The sequence below is a fragment of the Ascaphus truei genome, chromosome 19 (genome assembly GCF_040206685.1).
Source record: "Ascaphus truei isolate aAscTru1 chromosome 19, aAscTru1.hap1, whole genome shotgun sequence".
In the NCBI taxonomy this organism is placed as follows: domain Eukaryota; kingdom Metazoa; phylum Chordata; class Amphibia; order Anura; family Ascaphidae; genus Ascaphus; species Ascaphus truei.
Window position 1 is genome coordinate 16,124,832 of NC_134501.1, and position 24,918 is coordinate 16,149,749.

Genomic DNA, 24,918 nt, shown 5'->3' on the forward strand with positions numbered 1-24,918 from the left:
GCTGCTAAACCCATTCATTATTTTTCCAGTCTCTTTGGGTAATACCCAGCATGCATTTCTGCATAACTGTTTGGGTTGTCCGAAGCTTATGAATGATCTTCACATTTACAGTCCAAGTTTTGCATCCATGCGTGAGCCCGGGCAGAATACACTGGTCGAACATTTTCCTCTTCAGACACAGTAGAAGATTCCCTTGAAAGTTTGTCTTGGTTCTTCCAAATGCCTCCATCCCATTTTCATTCTTATTTTGATTTGGTTTGAGGGTTCCCATCCATTGATAATTGCTGGCCAAGGTAGACATAGTTTTCAATTTCTAGTTCCAAAGGTCCACGTTAGGACCACAACGTTGAGCCACTTCTAAATGTTTCCATAAACTCCTCTTCATAAGACCTGTTGGGTGCCTTTGCCTCCTATGTTTCTGTCATTCTCCTGTTCCTGCTCAGAGCACCCAGGCTGCTGTCTGTCTGCTGTGCGTGAGAGCTCTTAATCCCTGTCCTCAACCAGTAGTGCAACATGTATTGCTGAACATTATGGCACTCAAGGGGTTAATTTGCGATTACAAATATTATCTTTTATATGAAGCCTTTCTTGCAATCATATTCGAGTGATAGAAATTCCGCCCCTGTCTGATTCTCTATCAGCTAACTGATCTGTTTCTGTGACACAGCTGCAAGAGATGAACGCGGCACTGCTGAGATAGAGAACTTTAGATAAGATTACATGGTTGTGATTGTCTTGATGACATATTTGTCTCAGCAGTCTTTTAGAGGATAGCCTAATACACGTTCAGGAAATGCTGCTAATGAACAGCATTATCTAAGTCTTTATTTTTAAGAATTAGCATTCAGATTCTGTTTACATTATATTATATATATATATAAATATATATATATATATATATATATATATATATATAATTATATATTTATATATATATATATATTTATATATATATATATATATATATATATATATATATAAATAAATATATATATATATATATATATATATATATATATATATATATATACTGTATATACACAGACTTTCTCAATCTGCAAAACGGGTTGGGAAAGTGTTGAGTTTCTTTAAAACACCTTTGCATGCATTTCTCAAACATCAAAGGGTGATGCAAAGTCAAAAGAAATCCAATACTGCATTATTTTTGTGTAGTGATACTTTAATTAGGACACCTTTAGAATAATTTGGAGAGCAAGCTCTACAGGTCAGGTATTCCTTCCATATATACCATCTATACCAGGTGCCTTTATCTCTTTTTTATATGTGTGGGTGCCAGTTTTATATTTTGTCTGTAGTCAGTAAGGTGCTGAATGTATGGTTTCCACTACATAGAATAAGTAAAATAACAGTAACTCTGGATTTTACGTGACAATGGGTGGGATTCGTAAATTGAATTCAGTTCTTGATACAGACACTGGCATTTGGATGTTAAACCATAAGAAGTCATGTGCTCAGGAGGAAGTGGCAGCCCCATGTTTTCAGTCTAAGGACCAGATCCACAAAAGTTCATTAAGTAACTTAATGTGACGTGTTTTTTCAAAGACCCATCATGCAACATTAAACCATGTTTTCTCCCAGAAAGATAAGAAACAATAACAGTCATTAGTGATAATTATATGCAAACGAGGCACAATGGAAGCAGCACCACCTTAGTTAAGACTTAGTGCCCCGTTATTTGCAGCTAAAAGAATGTTGTGCTAACTCAACATAAGGTATGCTAATAAGATGTACTGTACTACAGCCACTGTTTTTGCATACAATTATGTGGATATGTGTTAACCTCAGGGAAAATAACGGTCATTACGGTTTTAGGTAGCGTCACGATATGAGCCTCGAGCTAACGGAGCTTTGTAGATCTGGTCCTAAGTGGCCAAATAAGAGGCAATATGGATGCTCATCTCGTTACTCAGCTTGCAGATGGCAGTCACAAAAATATCATCCCTTTGCTGATTGCCCTCTTTAGTGCTGTCTGCTTGGCCATTTATCTAGACGTGGCAGAGTAAGGTGGAGCTGCTGCATCATTAATCTCAAGCCCTGGAGGGGTTATTCCCTTTGCATTGTTTGAAAGGAGCTGAACACTACACTTTCTGTGCAAAAGATGTGCTACGTGGGATACAAGGTTCTCACCTGTAAGAACACGCCTTGCTCTTTCTTTTATTAACCTTGAGAAGGTTAATGTCATTGTATTAATACAAGTAACAATATAATTGTCTCTGTATCCAAATCACTGTCCTACTGCCTAGTGCTGAAAATGTTATCCCAAAGTTCCATCTGAAGAGAGTAACAGGTAATCTATTGTAGTTTCTGCTTTAGTTAAGTTGATTCATCTCATGCAATAGTAATGCCACACAATACTTCCATCATGAATATTGTGGCAAGTAATATAAAAGTTACAGCACTGGAACACACTCTAATGACTTTACTAGTCAAATTTTTCTTCAAAACTGATATAATGCACATGTTATGCTACCAGTCTGCAAACACAACGTTATAAAATGATGTTCTCTCTTTTTCTGGTAGCTGAAGCAAAAGTGTAAAAAATGTTAGCATTATACATTCACATTCTAGGTACTGTACATAAATAACATGAGAATATCAAGTCAACTTCATGTTTTAGAAGTGCATTAATAAAAAGAAAACCTTATGTCTTAAAGCTGCTATTCATATTTAGAAAACAATTTGAAAAAAGAACATGCTGCAATACAGAGCATTGTTGAGTAGAACTATGCAAAAAAAGCATAAATGTTTCTTGGTTTAAAAGAGGGTGAACCTAATAATAATGATAATATACCTGCCAATAATTGAAGCCACTTATCCCCATTGCACACTACCAATACTTACTTCTCACCTCCTCCAAAAATCTTCACTGACGCCACAGACTCTCGTTGTGGTTGTTTTAGCGAATTAGCAGAGAGATCGACATCATTACACTGTGTTATATGCTCATTTTCAGGTGCAATCAATATATATTTTTTATTACAAACGCTTTACTGAAGAATTTACATCTTTCGGGTACAGAAAAAAGAAAGGGTAGATCTACACGAAAAATGGTGGGGGTGGGGGAGCAGTGGAGTGTCAGTGGGCGGGGGGCCCAGGAGGGTACATATGCAGCGCTTCTTTATTTTGGCCCCTCACACAGGAAGGGGGGGTCACGACTCGGCTCTGATTCCACCTATCACCCAATCTCTATAGGTTTGTCCCTTTATATCTTCCCCATCTGAGCCCTACGTCCAGGGCTCTGGGGATCTATATCCCAGAGCTTCATCTGCTCACCCAAGGTACGGTCAATATTTTTACATACACGGCTGCTATAATAAATATCATTAATAAACAGTATCAGCTACAGGATCACCATCAAATGAAACATACATTATATTTATTTATATAAGCACTGAAGTATTGTACTATATGTTGTGTCATTTTGTATGTTGCGCTGGCCTTTCTGTTTTCGTTAAACACTGGTTTGTGTTAGAATAACCGTCGGCGCTACAGTACATTATATTTTGAGATGGAGGGGTTCTTCATCAGACGTGTTTGTAACAATGTCACGCACAACAACATTTTAATCATTTGCATGGTATGTCTTATAAGATATCACATTCTGAAATCCAATATTCTCCTTTACACATACGCTTTCTAAAACTCAACCCTAGTTAACAAATGTTCAAACCAAATAAGACCTCAATAGAAATTGGTTTGATAGTATGTTACACATTAGTTAAAAGTTGAATCTTAATGGCACAGAGTACATATACATTTAAATAGTTAACTTTGACCATATCTATTAGAGCGTATCCATGCCATCCTTGGAATCATTGACCCTCTAGTTATTGACATTGTAGTAAACGTTCATACTACAGAAAATGCTGACTTGGGAAATTTGCTTTCTTTGTGTGGGGTCCCATTAAACATGCAAAGGTAAAAACACAACCTCCTCCTACCCAATCTTCAGGCCTGATCCATGTGCCTGGTGATTCTCTTCAATCCATGTCCATCTTTGTCTCTCGATGAGCCACTCTCGATGTCGATTGCAGAAATGGATCCTCCCGTAGCTCGAAGATCAGTAATCTGTCTTCATTTCTTTAACCTTCTTCATCTTTACATCATGGTATCTGTTGAGCCCTCAGGTCCTGCCTTCAAACTGTTGTGACTGCACAGGGTTTGAAGATACCACCACCTCACATCACACTTGTTGCCCTAACATGGGATGTGAGGAGGTGAGGTCCACTATAAACACCACTCACAGTCACACCAGTTTGAAGCCAGGACCTAACAGAGGAAAAGCTTCCAAGGGCCAAAGTGGCCTGCTAGGCAGGAGTTTGCCTTGCTGCTTTAGTGCTATTTGGAGCTAGTATGGGGTTCAAAGTAATAATGTGTGTATTTGATGTTGGCTAGTGCTATCTTGCCTGTGTATATAGTGACCATTATATACAAGATAGGCCCTACAGATGGGTTATACCGTGATGTGGCTGTAGGCTTAAAATACTTTGGCCAAATAATTTAACTAAATGACCCTTGCTTATGAGCAGATAAACAGATAAGTATTTAACTATATAATATGTCAACTTAGATGTAGCACTAGACATTTTTGTCTTTGGTTTGACGATATCACCAGGTATCAGAGTTTAGTAAATAGCTTGTGAATAAGTAATTTTGCTTTCATGACTCATTTGCATATGCCTACTTTAAAATATGGCAGGAATTAAAACGCCTCTTATCACTGCATTACCGTTGGTCATTTTGCTTCAGTGTGTAGGTCATAAAGAATATCCCAAATTCCCGTGATATCGCCAATTTATTATCAAAACCCACCTGTAGTGAATCTAGCCCATTGTTTTGCTTCCGCTAACATTAGTTCTGAAAAAAATTAATTGAAACCGGTATTACAGTGTTTTTTTATTGAGACAGACATGAACAAGGTGATATCTTAGTACTTTACATGAAAATTATAGCACTGCGTAGAATGCTACAGGGTTTCTGAAAGCAGGCATGTAGTAACTCGATAATGAGGTTGTTGTGAACAATATAGGTTATATGGTACAGCATGTAAGTGTCTAGTTAGATCAGACATCTGACATTTGTGTTAAGACGTATTTGAGTAAATGTTATGCATCCAAAGTAAACTAATAAGGGATTTATCTTGCTCGTAAAACAGAAGTTTATGTTCAGGTAAATTAGCTACCCCTCCCTCAGAAAAAGAGCATGCTGCACTGTATAATGTTACTTCTGTAGCTATGTATATACAACTTCTTGAACGTTGTTGCCGGATCTGTCATGGTAACTTTGGTAAGACTCTAACCCTGCAGGGTTAAGCAGTTGGTGAGTTTGTGGGTGTTACCCTGTGCCCAAGCTCTCCTTGCAAGTCACACACTAAGACCATTTATTTAACCATGTATCCCTTACTGCTGTTACTTCCACAAGAGGAAGCAGATACCAAAGTTGGGGGCATAAAAACCAGGGAAATGTTCAGACTGCAATAGGAGCTGCGGTTTTATTTTATTTTCAAAGATGGTGGGAGCGTGGTTCTTATTTAAAATACAGAAGGAAAATCAAGCTATTATTATAGATGTCCAAATGTTTTCAAATTGGCTTGGCAAATGTGTTCACGTTTTCTTCATTAATTCAGCGGGCCCGTGAAATTTGTGCGAAAGTTCACACTCGCGGGAAAGCACACGGAAATACCGAAAAATGGCAGTATTCATGGACTCCAGTTGTGCGAACACTTGTGGGAAACCCCCCAGCAAATCTTGCCAGGATCGCAAACTTTTGCGCACATCCTGCACATCTCTTGTTTTTACCAGTTTGTATACATTATTTATTTATTTTATTTATATATAAAATGTTTTACCAGGAACTAATACATTGAGTTACCTCTCGTTTTCAAGTATGTACATGACACTATATTTGTTTGTTAACCAAATTATTTCCTACCTACCCCTGAAACCTTTGTCAGTAAATTGTCAGACCTTGAATCCACCTTTAAGACGTGATCAAAGGCTCTCTCATCTCTGCTTCATGTAGACAAGCACACAGCAGCCGGTAGAATAGCTTTTTACACTCAGACGTATGCAATATGAGGCTTTAAGATCTTCTGGTTAAAGCTGCAGTTCAGTCAATATCCTGCATGTGTGTTTTTTTTAATAAATCAGTTCTGTAGTAAGAAAAAATACTTTTAGCATTTTCTGTTTTTAAAAAAACAACTTTGAAAGACCAATTTTCTTGTATTCTATTTTAACAGCCATTTGCTAAGGCACTGCCCCTTCATGTCCTGTCACAAGCCCTGGCACACCCCTTTGTCAGCCCTGCCCTCCCTCTAGCACATGTCAGTGCAGGAGTGCTCATGAATATTCATGAGCTTCCACTGAGAGACAGAAGCAGAAGAAAAACAGATCCCTTCACTAATTATGTCACCAAATTTTGCCTATCAATACATGGAGAACGAATTGACCTGCAGCTATACAGTTCTTTAGGTAATTAGACATTGCACACATGAAACTATTGAAGTAAAAAAAAAAAAAAAAAAAATAGCCTGAACTGCATCTTTAAAGTCCATTGTGTGAGGATTCAGAATCATGTCTGATTTTATATTTCAACATTTATGTTGCAATTTGCTTGCAGAGAAAGAAAATGTATCACGCACACAAACGCACATACTGTAAGAAAAAGCATAACCCCAAAAAAGTATCTCTCACACAAATACCTCACGTGCAAAACAAATCAGCAACATAAATGCATCACCCGTAAAATGCATCACCCGCAAAATGCATCACCCACACAAACATATCACCCACAAACACATCACCCACACAAACACATCACCCACACAAACACATCACCCACACAAACAAATCACCCACACAAACATATCACCCACACAAACACATCACCCACACAAACACATCACCCACACAAACACATCACCCACACAAACACATCACCCACACAAACACATCTCCCACACAAACACATCACCCACACAAACTCATCATCCACAAACACATCACCCACACAAACATATCACCCACACAAACACATCACCCACACAAACACATCACCCACACAAACACATCATCCACACAAACATATCATAGACACAAACACATCACCCACACAAACACATCACCCACACAAACACATCACCCACACAAACACATCACCCACACAAACACATCACCCACACAAACACATCATCCACACAAACATATCATCCACACAAACACATCACCCACACAAACACATCACCCACACAAACAAATCACCCACACAAACATATCACCCACACAAACACATCACCCACACAAACAAATCACCCACACAAACATCACCCACACAAACACATCACCCACACAAACTCATCACCCACACAAACATATCACCCACACAAACACATCACCCACACAAACACATCACCCACACAAACACATCACCCACACAAACACATCATCCACACAAACACATCCCCCACACAAACATATCACCCACACAAACACATCACCCACACAAACTCATCATCCACACAAACACATCCCCCACACAAACACATCACCCACACAAACTCATCACCCACACAAACATATCACCCACACAAACACATCACCCACACAAACTCATCATCCACACAAACACATCCCCCACACAAACATATCACCCACACAAACACATCACCCACACAAACACATCATCCACACAAACACATCACCCACACAAACACATCACCCACACAAACACATCACCCACACAAACACATCCCCCACACACACATATCCCCCACACAAACATATCACCCACAAACACATCACCCACACAAACACATCACCCACACAAACACATCACCCACACAAACACATCACCCACACACACATATCCCCCACACAAACATATCACCCACAAACACATCACACACACAAACACATCACCCACACAAACACATCCCCCACACACACATACCCCCCACACAAACATATCCCCCACAAACACATCACCCACACAAACACATCACCCACACAAACACATCACCCACACAAACACATCACCCACACAAACACATCACCCACACAAACAAATCAACCACACAAACACATCACCCACACAAACACATCATCCACACAAACACATCACCCACACAAACACATCACCCACACAAACACATCACCCACACAAACACATCACCCACACAAACACATCACCCACACAAACAAATCAACCACACAAACACATCACCCACACAAACACATCACCCACACAAACACATCACCCACACAAACACATCACCCACACAAACATACAACTCACACAAACGAATCACCCACACAAACGAATCACCCACACAAACATATCACCTACACTAACATATCACCCACATAAACACCAGCCACATAAACATACAACCCACACAAATGCATTGAAACGTATGATCCACAGAAACGCATCACCCAAACAAACATACAACCCACACAAATGCATCACCGACACAAACGAATCACCCACACTAACGCATTACCCACACAAACGCATCACCCACACAAACGCATCACCCACACAAACACATCACCCACACAAACAAATCAACCACACAAACACATCACCCACACAAACACATCATCCACACAAACACATCACCCACACAAACACATCACCCACACAAACACATCACCCACACAAACACATCACCCACACAAACACATCACCCACACAAACAAATCAACCACACAAACACATCACCCACACAAACACATCACCCACACAAACACATCACCCACACAAACACATCACCCACACAAACATACAACTCACACAAACGAATCACCCACACAAACGAATCACCCACACAAACATATCACCTACACTAACATATCACCCACATAAACACCAGCCACATAAACATACAACCCACACAAATGCATTGAAACGTATGATCCACAGAAACGCATCACCCAAACAAACATACAACCCACACAAATGCATCACCGACACAAACGAATCACCCACACTAACGCATTACCCACACAAACGCATCACCCACACAAACGCATCACCCACAGAAATGCATCACCCACACAAACATACAACCCACACAAATGCATCACCGACACAAACGAATCACCCACACTAACGCATCACCCACACAAACGCATCACCCACACAAACGCATCACCCACACAAACGCATCACACACACAAGTTTTTGTTGTGGTAAGCACTCACTGAATTTCTGAATCTCATTGTGCAGGGAATATTTTGTTATTGCTGGTAACTTGTATTAACAACAGGCCGCAGTGCTCAGATTTCATGTATTCCAAAGTCTCTTAAAAGCTCTGTGTAGATCAGACACGACTGAAGCAGGACCAGAGTGCACCAGGAACACAACGGGATGGAGTTCTGGCACATATATTAGCAGTGGGAACGGGGTGCTGGCAGTTCCATGGCCTCAGGAGGGTCACAGTAAATCTTGCCCCTACAGTTTTAGTTATTGGTGACAGTATGAGAGCTCGTGATCTATATACTGACCTGTCAGTTTTATGTTGCAATATATGGGGTGTATTGACTAAAGTACAATTCCCATTGTCACTCTCATGCCAGAGCATTTATAAATGGTCCAAAATGAACTACAGGTACATACTGTACAATATGGGAGTAATCTCCGCACAATACCTTGCGTCTGCCGAGAGTTCCTGCACCTTTATCTTTTTAGCACTCTAGCACTGGACTGAAGACAGCAGAAAAGTATTTTTAAAATTAAATTCACCAACACTATGTTTTCTTGGTGGCTGCAGCTCATCGCTACAGGGATTCAAATCACAGACAGGCTACTAAATGAGGCCCTATGTCTTTGCATTTCATTATAATAAAACTTTTAATATGTGGGAAACATGATGGACCATATTTACTAAGTGGTGCTATGTCGTAACAAACTTTATCAACGACATAAGTTAACTTATTGGATAACAAATATGAGCCGATGTGTTACATGTTAAGCACAGAACATTGTTTAAGAGTTGGGGAATGCTAATACAGTTCAACGGTATGTATAATTTTTTTTGCACTTTTTTCACTTTTTGCATTTTTATGCATCCATGAGATGGAGTTAATGTTTTTGGCTATTGGAAAATGCATCAAAACCAACTTCACATAAAAGTCTATCACATTTTATACAGATGACAGAGAATGGGAACATGTTATACATACACTAAATGTTCCAAATATAAAAACAGAGGCGCAGATATTGAGCATTGGTATATTCGGTGTTATGCAGGTCTAGCAAGGATTATTGCACCCGCTCATAGCGCAGAATATCGCGTTGTAATGTGCAATATGCAATAACCCTGGTTACATCTCTATACCACCTATATCATGCATAATGCATTGCTGTTTGCTAAAGACGTTACAATGTCACGTGAAGAGCAGGGTGATTTGGTTATTTGTTTCAGTTTATACAAAACAGGCACATGAGCTCAAATCAGGGTCTTAGCTATAAGGCTTTCCCTCCCCAAAACCGGGCAAGTCAGGTGTGCAAGCAATAACATCAACACATTCTTAAGCAGTCAAAGCAATGCGTAACCCTTCTGCTACCAGAATCTGTTGCAGACCGCGCTGGCAGTGACAGGGTTAAGAGATTCAGCAGGAAAATAGTGTCTGGAGCACAGTTACATGCCTAAGGGCTTGTATCATTTCCAAAACCATTATCTAGTTGGTACATGTTTCTGACAGAGGTGTTTTTTTTTTTAAATTGTGGTTATAAAATTAAACAAGGATCTGAAATAAAATGTTTAGCAGCTCTTTAGGTGAGTCACGGCACAATATCCTGAGCCCGTGCCAGGCAAATGCTGTTCTGTAGCTGAGGTTATACTACCTACACTGATAAGGAATTTTCCATGGTTGTGATATGGCATTCAATGCTCATATAATGATGGCTCACTGACCACTTTCGTGTCCCATTGATAAAGAAATCCATGCCTGATAAACCTGGGCTCTTCAACTGGTTCTCCAAAGGGGCCACATCCAAAAACATTTAGGACTATAAGGGTTACAAGTGTATTGTAATCTAATTTTAGATACATTTGAAGACTTGAAAATTACTATATTTCAACAGTTTGCAAGCATGTATATCATATATTTTATTTGTGAGAGCTTTCGAGATACAATGATCTCTTCTTCGAGCAATGTAACATCGCCCGAAGAAGAGATCACTGTATCTTGAAAGCTCGCACAAATAAAAGCATTTTGTTAGCCACAGAACAGTATCGACTATTTGTTTTTGATTATTAAGCTTGGCTAACACGGTACAGATACCTCTACATCTATACATATGTATATTACATTACTTTAACATAACAGTGAGTTTGTGTGAAAAATTGCACATAGCTGCCTAAGCAGCTAGTATGAGATGAGCAGAAGCAGACAACCTCCTTTGTAGTATTCGCTGTGACTTGAGAATTCTGCATCTTTACTTGGCACCAAATTTTGCCACCATCTCTATTTGTGCCCTGCAACCACGGCACAGCAGCAGCCTGAGTCGATAACATACAGCAGAGGTGGAAAATCCTTCTGCTTTCAGTTGTAAGATTTCGTGCTAAGAGAATCTCCTCTAATCCCTGCAGGGTCTTCTGCCTTCTCGGCTCCTTCAGCATTGAACAAGCGGGTTAAACGTGAACGCAAACCTGATTCAGATTAAGTAAAAGCATTGTCACCCAATTACATCTGATCAACCCACGGCACAGATCTGGGATGCTGTGTGTCTGAGATTACGCAGAGGATGGTGAATGATCTCTCAGGGTTTCCTGATTCACAGCTCGCTCCGAAACCCCTCTCCCTACTTCTCCACTCACTCCAATTTGTAGTCATATTTTTAGAAAGGTTTCTGCACTGGAATGTATTGTGCATATGTTTATGCTAAGCTTAAAAAAAAGGCAACTGTGTTTAAGTAATTCATGAGGTAAGTGAGTATTTATGCAAATACAGCAGATATATATTCTCGGGCATAATACATTACATAAATATGAATACAAAATGCTCATTTATGAAGTAAATACAGGTAATGAAAACCATAAATTACCCCTAATAATACAGAGCATGGATCTTCAAAGGCAGAGAAGCTTTAACTTTTCTGTGTGAGATGTTTAAAAAGGCAATCAATTAATTTCAGTTACATTTTTATACAGGTTACGTTGCTTATAATTTAAAGAATTATAATGACTTAAAATATTCAGGCTGTTATTTCAAATTCTGTGGCACCAAACAAGTGTATTTCCTCAGCATACGTATCCTTAAACCTTTCCATTCTATTTCCCCTTTCAATAAATCAGCTGTGATTTGGGAGATAAATTAATGCCTAATTGTAGATGTAATAATAACACCATATTCTTATAAATCATTTCTCATTAAAGCTGCACTATTTATAGAAGATGTTAGACACACTGCAAAGTGTGACCGTACTGCGAGCTGTGTGAACAAACCCCAATCCGAGGACCTGTTTAATGACTTGATATGAAGCCCAGCTTTATGTCATTGGTCCTCACACACCAGACATTGGATTGCAAGCCTTTTAGGCCAGCTATTCATTGCCAACACTTTGTACGGAGCTGAAAATCCTTGAAAATGTAATAAATAAAAATACACATAAAGACATGGGGGATTTAAGTTAGGGACATCTCACACCATCATTCAGTATATGAGCCCACAAAAAAAACAACATCAGATTTAGCAAAGTCTGCACTAAGTGTCTTTTATGGCGCTGTAACCCCACGGTGACCACGACGGACGCGGCACCGAAGGAATGACACTACGGGGGCCAGTTTGCAGGGGTCTGTAGATGAGGCCTGAATGAAGACAGCATAAAATGCTTGTTAAAATCACCCAAACTATATTTTCTTTCAAATAAAGTATCACAGATTACATTTTTAGAGCAGCCCACTAGGATTTCTCCAATATATTGCCTACTGGGAATTTTGGTCGCCTTATTACGGGGTTAGATATCGGTGACTGGCGCCTTTTTATTTATTTTTTACAAAAAAGTATTTTTCAATGAAAGGAAACTCCTTTGTTATTTGATAGCATATCATTTAAAGAAAGGATGTGTCCACGTGTGTGTGTGTGTGTGTGTGTGTGTGTGTGTGTGTGTGTGTGTGTGTGTGTGTGTGTGTGTGTGTGTGTGTGTGTGTGTGTGTGTGTGTGTGTGGTACTAGTCTAACCCTACAATGCCGCATTTTAATGACAAGGTGGGAAAGTTACAAACAAGTACAGGTAGCTGGACTATTGATACATTGGTAAGATTAGATAATATTGCTTTAAAGCAGCCTCTGAGTGGGTGTTCAATAATTCATTTACTGGTTAGGAGAACCCAAAACATCAATATGTCCCTTTTCCACTCTAGCTTTTATTTCATTCCTCTGGAGGAATGAGTATTCACAGCTTAAAAACCTTGTCCTACCTATTAACTTCCCCCATTATAGATCTTACTAACGGGGTCCCTATTTGTTCAGAGGTTTCTCGTTTGATCCTATTGTCCCATAGGATATAAGCATAGGCCAGCACTAAACCACCAGTCATTCTAGCTAACCCTGTTTACATTACCCCTGAAAATTCTTATTTAAAAACAATGCAGCTAAAGCTGACAGGACTTGTTAAAGCAAAAAGCTCAGTGACAAAAACATCAAGATTAAGAGAAAGTTGAAGGGAATCCAAGTCATACAAAATGCAAATTGATATATTGAAGAAATCAGGAGCTTGTTGTAAGGGGGCTTTTAAGGTGCTTTTAGATGCATCTGTTTTTTGTTAGGGTAGAATTAGGATTAGTGTTTTGCTCAAGTAAATACATCTTGAGACTGAAGTACAATTTAGAAAGTGATGAATGGATAGAATCATTTAAATGTATTATGCATGGAAGTGGGATTTTCAACCTGAGGTTTTAGCCTTTTCTCTTCTTTACTCTGCAGATCTCGTTGCATGAAAAGATAAAGACAATTATACCCATATCAATATACTTAATAATAATTACTGCAGAAAGGGGGTACGGAAGTGGTTACATTAGCACACTGTTTTAATGCTGTAGCTGTTGAACCAGCCTTTATGATTATTTTTGTGTTAACTCTTATCTTTCCACGACAGGCTAGAGAAAGTCTGAAACATCTGATAGGCCTTTGCGGATTTAAAAAATAAATGTCCGCCTTTTCCTCTCAAAGAAGTAACGGTTTTGGAGATTCTGGGGTTTATCCATGGAGTCCCATATTAGCCATTTCAGTGTTTAAATGATGAATAGAATGCAATGGTCAAAGGATTAAAAAAAGTAATGGTGGTGTCCCTGGTTTAGCCCCTTGAGTTGCCTTATTGACGCACAACGTATGTCCGACGGCCAGCGCCCTGGAGGACGTTATGATGTATGTTGTAGGTCATGGCTTTTTGCTCATTTTGTAGGGTTGGACCTTCCCCTTCCATTTAAATCACCACTGTGACCCCAAAGGGGAAATGGATGTGTGGTACCAGCTACCCACCGGCACTCAAGGGGGTAAACAAACCATGCCCTTTATTACACATTGGGGCAAAGATGTTGTAACTATATTTGAGAAAGATTTAAGTAATATTTGTGTCTTCAAAATAGAAAGGGGGAGAAGATTTCTAAGGTAAATCCTCTTTTCTTTAAAAAATAAAGTGTACATTTGTAAATACTGGTGTGAAAATAATAAAATCGGGGAATGGCTTCAGGATGAGTTCCTGGCCCATACACTCTAGGAACTGGATATAAATAGTCAACTCTAAAAGTGGAAGGGGGCAATGTTCAAGAAGCTGGTTTAATATATGACTAAGTGTCAGAAGTCAGGTTTCTGGGAATTACGTTTCAGATAAACAACTTTATAGCTGAGCAATTAATCTTACTTACCAGAGACATCTCATTTATTACTGAATTACAAGTAACTTTAATTCTATTGATATTACCATAAAATCAGCTTGAAATCATGTGGCAGCTGTAAAGATTATTTTTTTGCCTTATTACTTTCACTATAAAAATTCCACAAGTGCTCCAGGAAGTCCTGGCCTTCTTTTTTTACATTGTATTTTCTTATAACCCCTTGAGGGCCGGAGAGGCCTGAAATGTATAACTGTGGAATGCTTTTCTCCAATTCGGGTAGAATCGGGGCCGGGATCACCGCTAACCAAACAAGGCGGTCACCTATTTGGCGGAACAATTTGGAGGGACGGCAAAAACTGGAGATTCCATGTAGCAACAGGGCTGACAAAAGGGGGTGGGAGGGCAGAGCTGGGACTGCTGTCCCAGGCCCAGTGAGTCAGGGTGTCCGGGCACCCTGCAGGTTACCCTAACATGGGCCAGATCAACAGAGCTGCCTCTCAGAGGGGGCCTGCCGGAAGCCGGTGGGACTGACAGGGACCTCCATGGACACCCTCTGAGTCAAGCACCTCTGTGGGCCGCCTCTGGCAGACCCCCAAATTCCTCCAAGACTGCAAGTAAGCACACTCAGTTCTCCCCTCCCTCTGTTGTGGCCCTCTCTGTCCCCCCAGGCCCCTATCTCCTCCCTCCCAGGCACATAACTACCACACAACCCTCACCACCACCCAGGCCACATAAATACCCCTCCTTCAAGAGTACATATATGGCTACCCACCCCCACTCCTGGAACATAACTACCCCCCTCCCAGGGCACATAGCTCCCCCTCCCAACACATAACTACCCCAGGGCACATAACTACCCCCATGGGCACATAACTATACCCTCCCCCCAGGCACATAACTAATGCACAATATTAATTTTCAAAAGTTAATTTAATTAATGGCAAATTTGTGTTAGAGCATAGATGACGTCTAAGATTACAAAATGCAGATGCTATCTTATTACATTACTTTGTATTCAGACAGGCTCTGCATCCTGGGATAAAACAACATGGCAGCATAGAATTAGGTGAAGATTTAATCGCAGTCTGATGCACTCACTCCAAAGTAAAAAACTAGTGAGGATGAGATGAGTGGGGGATTCCGTGGGCTTAAAAAGCAATCACTGACCCCTATTCAATATGCTGGGTCACCAACCCTTTGCTCAGGAAGATTTCAGCCCCATTCAAATGGATGGCCGGGAATATGTCTTCATAGCGTACGACAGCATGTCTACAAGTGCACATTGTTTAAAAATAATGACATTGAGATTTTGTTCGTCTGGTTACAACTTTGAGAGATTTTAGTCACTACCCCTTAACATTAATTAGGATGTGAAGAATAAGTATTTTTAACCCATATTCATACCATGTCTACTTATGGTTTTTTTTTTTTCCCGCTCAATATCCTATCTACATTAAACCCTGTATGGGGGGCATTCATTAAAATCTGTTACGGGCTAATGCACCCGATCTGGCGTTAAATCCCACTTACTCGAATGGTAGTTACTGCCAGATTGGATGCGTTAACCCGTAACAGACCTCAATAAATACCCTCATATTACTTAAAATTATTCTAGAATTGTTTAGATTGTAAGCTCTTAGGGACAGGACCCTCCTTACCGATTATGCAAATGTATCCTAATATTGTGGTAGTTATGTAATGCCTCTTGCGCATCTTATTGATTTTACATTTCATACCCCCACTATATATATATATAGATATATAATCTATATATATATATATATACATATATATATATATATATATATATATATATACACGGAGATAATAAAAGGCACGAGACAAAATGTCACTAAATATTAACCGTTCTTTATGCAAAATGTTTCACCAAGCCCCAAAGGACTAATAATGTCGCAAAATTAGCCTTAGATTCTGCAATTTTGCATGCTTTAAAGTGAGCAAAACATGGCGTATGAGGCCTATTTACAATCTCAGCATTAAGCAAATCTAGCAATTTTAGGGAACTTTGCAAATGATCATATTAAGCCATATTGACTGAATGCACGCTGAATCACCGGTAGACTATGACTAGGCCGCAAAATGTTTTGCATTTAAAAAAATAGCAATTTTTTTTTGTTGCATGGTTCACAAACTCTTGCAATCGCTTTGCACACCCTCAAAATACCGGCTGTACCTTTTCTTTTTCTTGGCATTATTTTAGGCTGGAAATAGATCAAATAAAACTGATATTTGCCAATAGGTGGCACTGTGGAGGTTTAAACAAGCATTAATACAATACATTTTTTCTTATATTAGCCTTGTGAGTCACCACATCAACAAAAGACAATTAAGAAAAATATGGGAGCAAGTTTAGCAGGATAAATAAAAGAACCCAAAAGAACATGTCCTTGCAATGCTTTTCTCTTCAAGTGAGTAAGTTCTATTTATGCTTTGTATCTCTCATTCATTTGTTTACAATGTTCCTGGACGCAATTCATACCTTTTTAACATTATAAATAAGAGCAATCGTCTTTGAACCAAAATAATCCAAGACACATGCTTTTGCAGTGAACCTTTAACACAAAAATAAACAGGTAATCAAAGTATTTGGTGCAAATACAAACATATCATATATAAAAAAATAATGTTTTATTGATGAAATGCATATCATTATTATAAGAGGATGGGGGGGGGGTGATATCTTACACTGTGAGATCTCCGGGGCAAGGATTTACTTATTTTGGGTGCTATTATGTTTGCTGCAATTACTGTATTATAATGCCCTGTGTTCTAAAATCTATTTAGTAATCCGCTGTGTAAATTGTTGGCACTATATATATATATATATATATATATATATATATATATATATATACATATATACATATATACATATATACATATATACATGTGTGTGTAAATATACATATATAGATACATACAATTGCAGAAAACATGCAAATTACAATGACATACATGTTTATTTCCATTCAAATAAAGCAGACTGCTACTGTAAGCAGAACACGAATTGGCAGAAGATAACATTTATAAAGTATTCTCTTTACGAACGTATGGGGCTTGCTTTCTTTGTGTCACTTAAGTACAAAATAGTTTAACTTAAATGTGTAAGTGCAAAGAGCGTCCCAGCAAACACTGATCAAATGACACTAACTGTGCAGAGCAGGGGCAGGCCGGGGCCACACTGACAGTTCCCTGGACCTCACAGATTTGATTCATCTTGTCCTGTGCTATGGAGAAATAATAATAAAATCAGCTATCCCTGGGCTGCACGGTTTACAATGCAAATAAACCCCTTCAGTGCAAAGCAAGGCATGTGTCATGAGGAACAGATTTGCTATCTATACGTGTGTGTGTGTGTGTGTATATATACCTTAGTAAATTGTGTATTGTTAAAAACAATATAACACATATATAAGAGACATATAATCAATATATATATATATATATATATATATATATATATATATATATATATATATATATATATATATATATATATATATACACTGTATATCCCATTACACACACATGTATTTATGTATTTAGGCTATACTTTTTAGAAGTATCATTTTATATTGGAAAATGTACATCATGGTTTTTGAGAAAAATAAAGAAAATTAGAAATACAGGTTTCTAAAATAATACAATACTAAATACACACAAACACACACACACACACACACACACACACAGACACACACACACACACACACACACACACACACACACACACACACACACACACACATGTATACACACACTCAAACACACATACAATATACATACAGTACACAAATATGAATACCAAAGAGACAGCCTTGGGGAATAATTACAAAGCAGAGTGCAGTAAGCAGTCACTGGATACATGGTGCATTTACTTCCACAGCTGTGACAGTGCAATCAGTGCTGTACAGAACAGTATATACTACAAACATAAATTCAGGGATATACATGTGAGCGGAAATCCCTGCTTGAAGAGCTAGATCCTTCTCACAGACCCCCATATACAATACCAGCATTCTGTACGCCTACCACTCTGTGTTGTGTGTGCACCCTATACTAATGCTCATGCAGAATGAGAAGTTATAGCATACAATGCTGCTGGAAAGTTGCATGTTAACCCCATCACTGCCAGCAGCTCACTGCATATCTCACCTGGCAGCGAATGAGTGAACATTCATGAAATATAGAAACCTACCTAGCTGTGCTATTCAATGTGGGCATCTGCATGGTTAAACTTTTGGACGTTTGATACTTAACCCCTTTGCCTCCAGAGAGCTAAAAGCAGAACATTACTGTACAATACTCCACAACATCCCCCTCCACCCAGGGGAATAATAATAATGCTTTGTCTAAAAAACAGCAGCAATTCTGTTCTGCAACTTTCTGTTCAACAACATCATCAATATGCATTTATAATAATAATAATAATAATAATAATAATAATAATAATAATAATAAATGCCTATGCCATGCTCAGCTCTCACTAAAGAGTTAAACAGGTTTAGTCCCAGCTGATAGTCAGCTGATTGACAGCTCCCAAAAGTTGATATACTATTATGCTAATTAGGCCCGGGGATCCGGGCTCCCATTGGTCCGCTGTCCCAGTCCATTTGCTATTTGGAACGTGACGTCAGGGCAGCTATAAAACTCAGCAATGCTTTTAAAGTGAAGGATCCCAGAATATTCCCTCCTCACTGACAGCAGCCTGGGTGCTCCCTCTCTCTCTCTCTCTGACCCCTCTCCTCTCTCCCTCTCTAGCCCATCACCATTATTACTCCTCTCCCTTTTTATCTGGACACTGCTTTTCTCCCCACTTCTTTAATTTTTTTTTTGCAAACTTTGCCCAATGCTGACAATGAACAGTTAAATAAGGAAATCTCTCTCTTTATTTTTTTACTTTTTTTTTTTTTTTCAATCACCTCCCTTTAAAAAAAAAAAAAAAAAAAGGACAGCAAATCTATGCAAAGGAACTGCACATAATCTGCAAAGCTCATGCTGAGCTGCGCCTGTGTGCTAACCTGTGCACCAGTGCAGGCAGCCACTAAAGGTGCAAAGGCAACATTGTGCATATCTCTCTCTCTCCTCTCTATCTCTCTGGACTCTTGATTATCTGAAGAAAGCAAGCTGGCTCATTGTGTCCCAGGTCAGAGCCCCCTGACCTCCCCTCTGCAGGACTGTGCAGCAGCAGCAGCATGGCATCAGAGCTGGCAATGAGCAGCAGCAGCTCCTCCGACCTGCCCACCAGCCCCCTGGCCATGGAATATGTTAATGACTTCGATCTGATGAAGTTCGAAGTGAAGAAGGAGCCGGCGGAGAGCGAGCGGATCATCAGCCAGTGCGGCCGCCTGATCGCCGGGGGATCCCTCTCTTCCACCCCCATGAGCACCCCTTGCAGCTCGGTACCCCCCTCCCCCAGCTTCTCGGACCCCAGCCCGGGCTCAGGCAGCGACCAGAAGAGTCACCTGGAGGACTACTACTGGATGACCGGGTACCCCCAACAGGTCAACCCGGAGGCTTTGGGGTTCAGCCCAGAGGACGCAGTGGAAGCCTTGATCAGCAACAACAACCCCCAGCAGCAACTCCAGGGCTTTGATGGCTTTGCCAGGGGGCAGCAGTATGCCACCTCCGGGGGGGTGCCAGGGGAAGACCTGGGCTCTGCAGCAGCGGTGGTCTCTGCGGTGATAGCCGCAGCACAGAATGGGGGTCCACCACCCCCCCCACCCCACCACCACCCGCACCACCACCACCACCCACACCCTGGTGGCGGTGGTGGCAGCTCCCCCACGTCCTCGGTGGTGGGCGGGGGTCTCCTCCACCACCACCACCACCTGCACCACCACCACCACCACTTCGAGGACCGCTTCTCGGACGAGCAGCTGGTGACCATGTCGGTGCGGGAGCTGAACCGGCAGCTGCGGGGGGTCAGCAAGGAGGAGGTGGTGCGGCTGAAGCAGAAGCGGCGGACGCTGAAGAACCGGGGCTACGCGCAGTCGTGCCGCTACAAGCGGGTGCAGCAGCGCCACGTGCTGGAGTCCGAGAAGAGCCAGCTGCTGGCCCAGGTGGAGCACCTCAAGCAGGAGATCGCGCGGCTGCTGCGGGAGCGGGACGCCTACAAGGACAAGTACCACAAGCTGCTGGGCAGCGGCTACCGGGAGGCCGGCAGCGGCGGCAGCAGCGGCGACAACCAGCCGCCCTCCTCCCCGGAGTATTTCATGTGAGTCTCTCTCGCTATCTCCCACCCCCCTCCCATCTCTCTTGTGTTTCTGCTCCCCATCTCTGGGGGGGGGGGGGTCCCTTTTATGGGGGGGAGGGGGGAGGTGGTAAGGACTCAACTTGCCCCCTACCTTGTAATTGGGGGGGGTGGGCTCAGCTTGCCAAAGAGTCCACTTTGCCCCCAAAACACAGACACACACCACCACCCTGTATTTGGGGGAGGGGGGGTCTCAGCTTGCCCAGATACACTTTGCCCCCCAACTTGTAATTGGGAGTGGGAGAGGGGATCTGTTTACCCCAGATACACCTCCCCCCACCCTGTAATTGGGGGGCTCAACTTGCCCCAGATACACTTTGCCCCCCCCCCCCCACTTGTAATTGGGGGAGGGAATCAGTTTACTCCAGATACACCACCTCCCCCAAACGACCACCCTGTAATTGGGGGACTCAGCTTGCCCCAGATACACTTTGTCCCCCCCCCACTTGTAATTGGGGGAGGGAATCAGTTTACCCCAGATACACCTTACCCCCCCCCAACCCCTCCACACCACCACTCTGTAATTGGGGGGCTCAGCTTGCCCCAGACACACTTTGCCCCCCGACCTGTAATTGGGGGAGGGGATCAGTTTACCCCAGATACACCTTACACCCCACACCACCACCCTGTAATTGGGGGCTCAGATTTCCCTAGATACACGGTACCCCCACCTTTTTATTGAACTTGCCCCACATACACTTTACCCCACTCTGTAATTGGGAGAGGGGGGGGGGGGAACTCAGCTTGCTACCTGTTTCATGTTATTGTTACTAATAAATATATACTTTTAATGGCACCCCTATTAAGAATACAACAATAAAATACGTTTTGTGGGGCTTTTGTTACAGCCCACCCCTTTATTACTGACCCATTAGGTTATATTTCTTTTGAGTGGGGAGGGATGTGGGGATGTTTCATCTAAGCAGCCCTGATCAGAACTTTTTTTGGGGGGGGGGAAGGGGGTGATATTATTTTTGTTTGAGAGATTTAGGGGAGGGGGAGGTTGCATTTTACGTTCAACTTTTCATGAGTTTATTTCCTTTCTGTGGGCTTGTCTTGCAAAAAAAAATTCCACTTTATATACATATATATTTATTTTTGTTTATTTGTTTTTAAGGTCATGAGTTTTTGAACTTGCTGTGTCAAAAAGAGAGAGAAAGCAATCAGAGAATGTTACCATCCTGAGTTCTCCATATGAGCTTGCAATAGAATGTGAATTTGTAGACTCCATCCAGCTGAATTCATCATTTTGAGAGTTGCTGTTCTAAAAAAAAAAACAAAGGAGATCTGAAAGCCAAATCCAAACCTGCATCAAACTTCAATGTTTCATGTGAGTTTTGGCCCTGGTCTGCTAAATAGTGAGACCAGCCTGCTGCCATTAGACTCTCATCTCATGCATTATGCTTGTTGCTACTTTGTCTTAGCAAACAATGAACTTGTAACTGTGTCAAAAGACTTTATGGAAAAGAGACATTATATTAATAAGAAGGCCTTGCATGCTGGACGTGTATGGTATCATTATTTTTTCTTTCATTTTTTTTTTGGTTTCTTTTTGGTTTTGCTTGGAAATGGACTTCTGGAAAAAATAATATGGCATGGCATTTATCATTTCGTTTTGTTGCCTCATCACTTTTTTGAGTTGAAAACAAAAAAGTGCAACATAGATCCTCCCCATGAAAGTTTGCAGAAAAAAAAAACAAACAAACTGCTTTTGAGATATGCAAAGCTTCAGACTTCCATTAAAAATGCACTGAAGGCATTTCCTCCAAAAGATGCCAGAATGGATTTTGATATTTAAATGTGGGAAAAGTAAGAAATATAAAGAACTTTGAAAGGTGTTTAAAAGTAACTTGTTTTGGGACTAAAACAATGCTGTGAGCTAATAAAACAGTCTTATTTTTTTTTATTTTTTAAACAAATCTTCACCCTTTTTTGCATTTGGTTGCTGTCAAATGTGGAATGCTATGGGCTTGTAGTCCATAATTTAATTCTAGTTTTTATAATCTGTTAGCCCAGTTAAAATGTATGCTACAGATAAAGGAATGTTATAGATACAATGGAACGAGTTAGGTCTGTTTAGATGTAGAATTTTTTAAAGATTGATGCACTAAATTGTTTACTGTTGTGATGTTTAAAAGGACTGTTTTTTTTTTAAAAAAAAAAGTAGCTTTTGCAGCATGTGCTTGCAACTGAAATATAAGTTGGGTATATGTACAGTAGTCCTTGCTTTACCACTGACTGTATTTGAAAACCAAAGTATTAAAAGGGGAGGCACCCCTATCTATATCTAAGGGGTATTTTACATTCAAAAATGTATGTTTGTTTTTAGTTTCTATTTTTTTTCTCAAAATTGAAGTATTTGGGACTGAATTGCACTAAGATATAACCTGCAAGCATATAATAAAAATGCTAAACTGTTTAGAACGCTAATACAAATTTATGCAGTTATAAACAAAAAAAATGGCATTACTGCACAATTTTAAAACAATGCAGATTTTTTTTTACAGTTGTTTTGTGGGGCAGAACTGGTTTTTCTGTAACTTCACAAATTCCACAGTCTTAAAGGCAATAACCAGGAACATTATTTTCAGGGACTGATATCATGTTGTTTAAAATGGAAAGTAAACTTACCGTAATAAATATAGAATCTCATCGGTTACTTTTCCTTTTTCATATTTTGCTGTGCAAAATTTGTTTTATATTTTGAGTTACTAACGAAACGTGTGATGTATTCTGTGCTTTGTTTCATTTCACTTCTATGGTTATATCAAGAGAAAAAAATTATCTACAATAATAAACTGCAATGTTTGATTCTGTACTAAGCTTGGAAGTGTGCAGTGTGTAAAAAGGGGCACCGTATGTGTCTGCATTATATACTGTCCAGACTGTGACACAGCAGCTAAAATATACACAGCAGATTCATCACAGAGGTCGGTTGGCAAAGATTTAGCATTTTGAAGTGTTACTTTAGAAAGTGCTTCATTTTGACATGTGGATTTCATAAGGTGTAAAGTTATTCACTTTAACTTTTCAGAAGCCTCTTCCTAGTAATGTCCTCCATTCATGTCCAATGCATCTTGACCGGCCTCTCTTTAGGAATGCACACACTTTACTTCTGTTTTTCCACAACATCTTCATTTGATTCATGGAAAATGACACATATTGAACCCAGTGACGACACTTCAGCGTCAGTCTTTAGACATTGACGCTTAACACTAATTTGGAAGAATCGTGCTAATGAAGGCAGGAGATTCAGAATGGAAACCGTCATTTGTTAGGTTGCTCCTGTTTATTAAGGAAATAACTTGACCCCAAACTGGCCGTAATATTTCTGATGCAAACCTATGTACAACTAAGGAATCTGTCACAGATATGGAATGTCGCAGAAATTACTAACAGTGGAAGCACTGACCAAAAAACGTTCCCATTTTATAACATATATGATAGTTTGTACTGACACGATAACATTATACTAATCTCACCAAGTAAAACATCTTGGTGCAGAAATATTTTAGCTACTTTCAGGGACGTCAACTTGTTAGATTTAGACAATTGGACAATTTTTTTTCTTGCAGTAAGCTGAAACCGTTTCTATTCATATACTTTATGATATAGTCAGTGGGGGGAGGGGAGGTGCTATGTAAAATAAGCAGCTGATCTAAAGTAACCTATATAGTGTCCATTCAATGCTTATTAATTACATGAAGGTACATGTAATTTAAAAAAATGTCTAGTACTCACATGTTATTAAAATAACAAGTCTTTCTCGTAAACCACATTCG

At 40.2% G+C, this 24,918-nt stretch overlaps 1 protein-coding gene across 1 annotated transcript; it reads left to right on the top strand.

Moving 5' to 3' along the window:
• The first annotated feature begins 19,555 nt into the window (after positions 1-19,555).
• Positions 19,556-23,788, top strand: MAF (MAF bZIP transcription factor). The gene is made up of 2 exons (XM_075576742.1): positions 19,556-21,100; positions 22,254-23,788. The coding sequence occupies exons 1-2, from the start codon at positions 20,079-20,081 to the stop codon at positions 22,258-22,260; spliced, it is 1,029 nt and encodes a 342-aa protein (XP_075432857.1). The 5' UTR covers positions 19,556-20,078; the 3' UTR covers positions 22,261-23,788.
• The last annotated feature ends 1,130 nt before the right edge of the window (positions 23,789-24,918 follow it).

What these genes read in the sequence shown, in the direction of transcription:
- MAF (XM_075576742.1), top strand. Translation starts at nt 20,079, where the DNA reads ATGGCATCAGAGCTGGCAATGAGCAGCAGCAGCTCCTCCGACCTGCCC.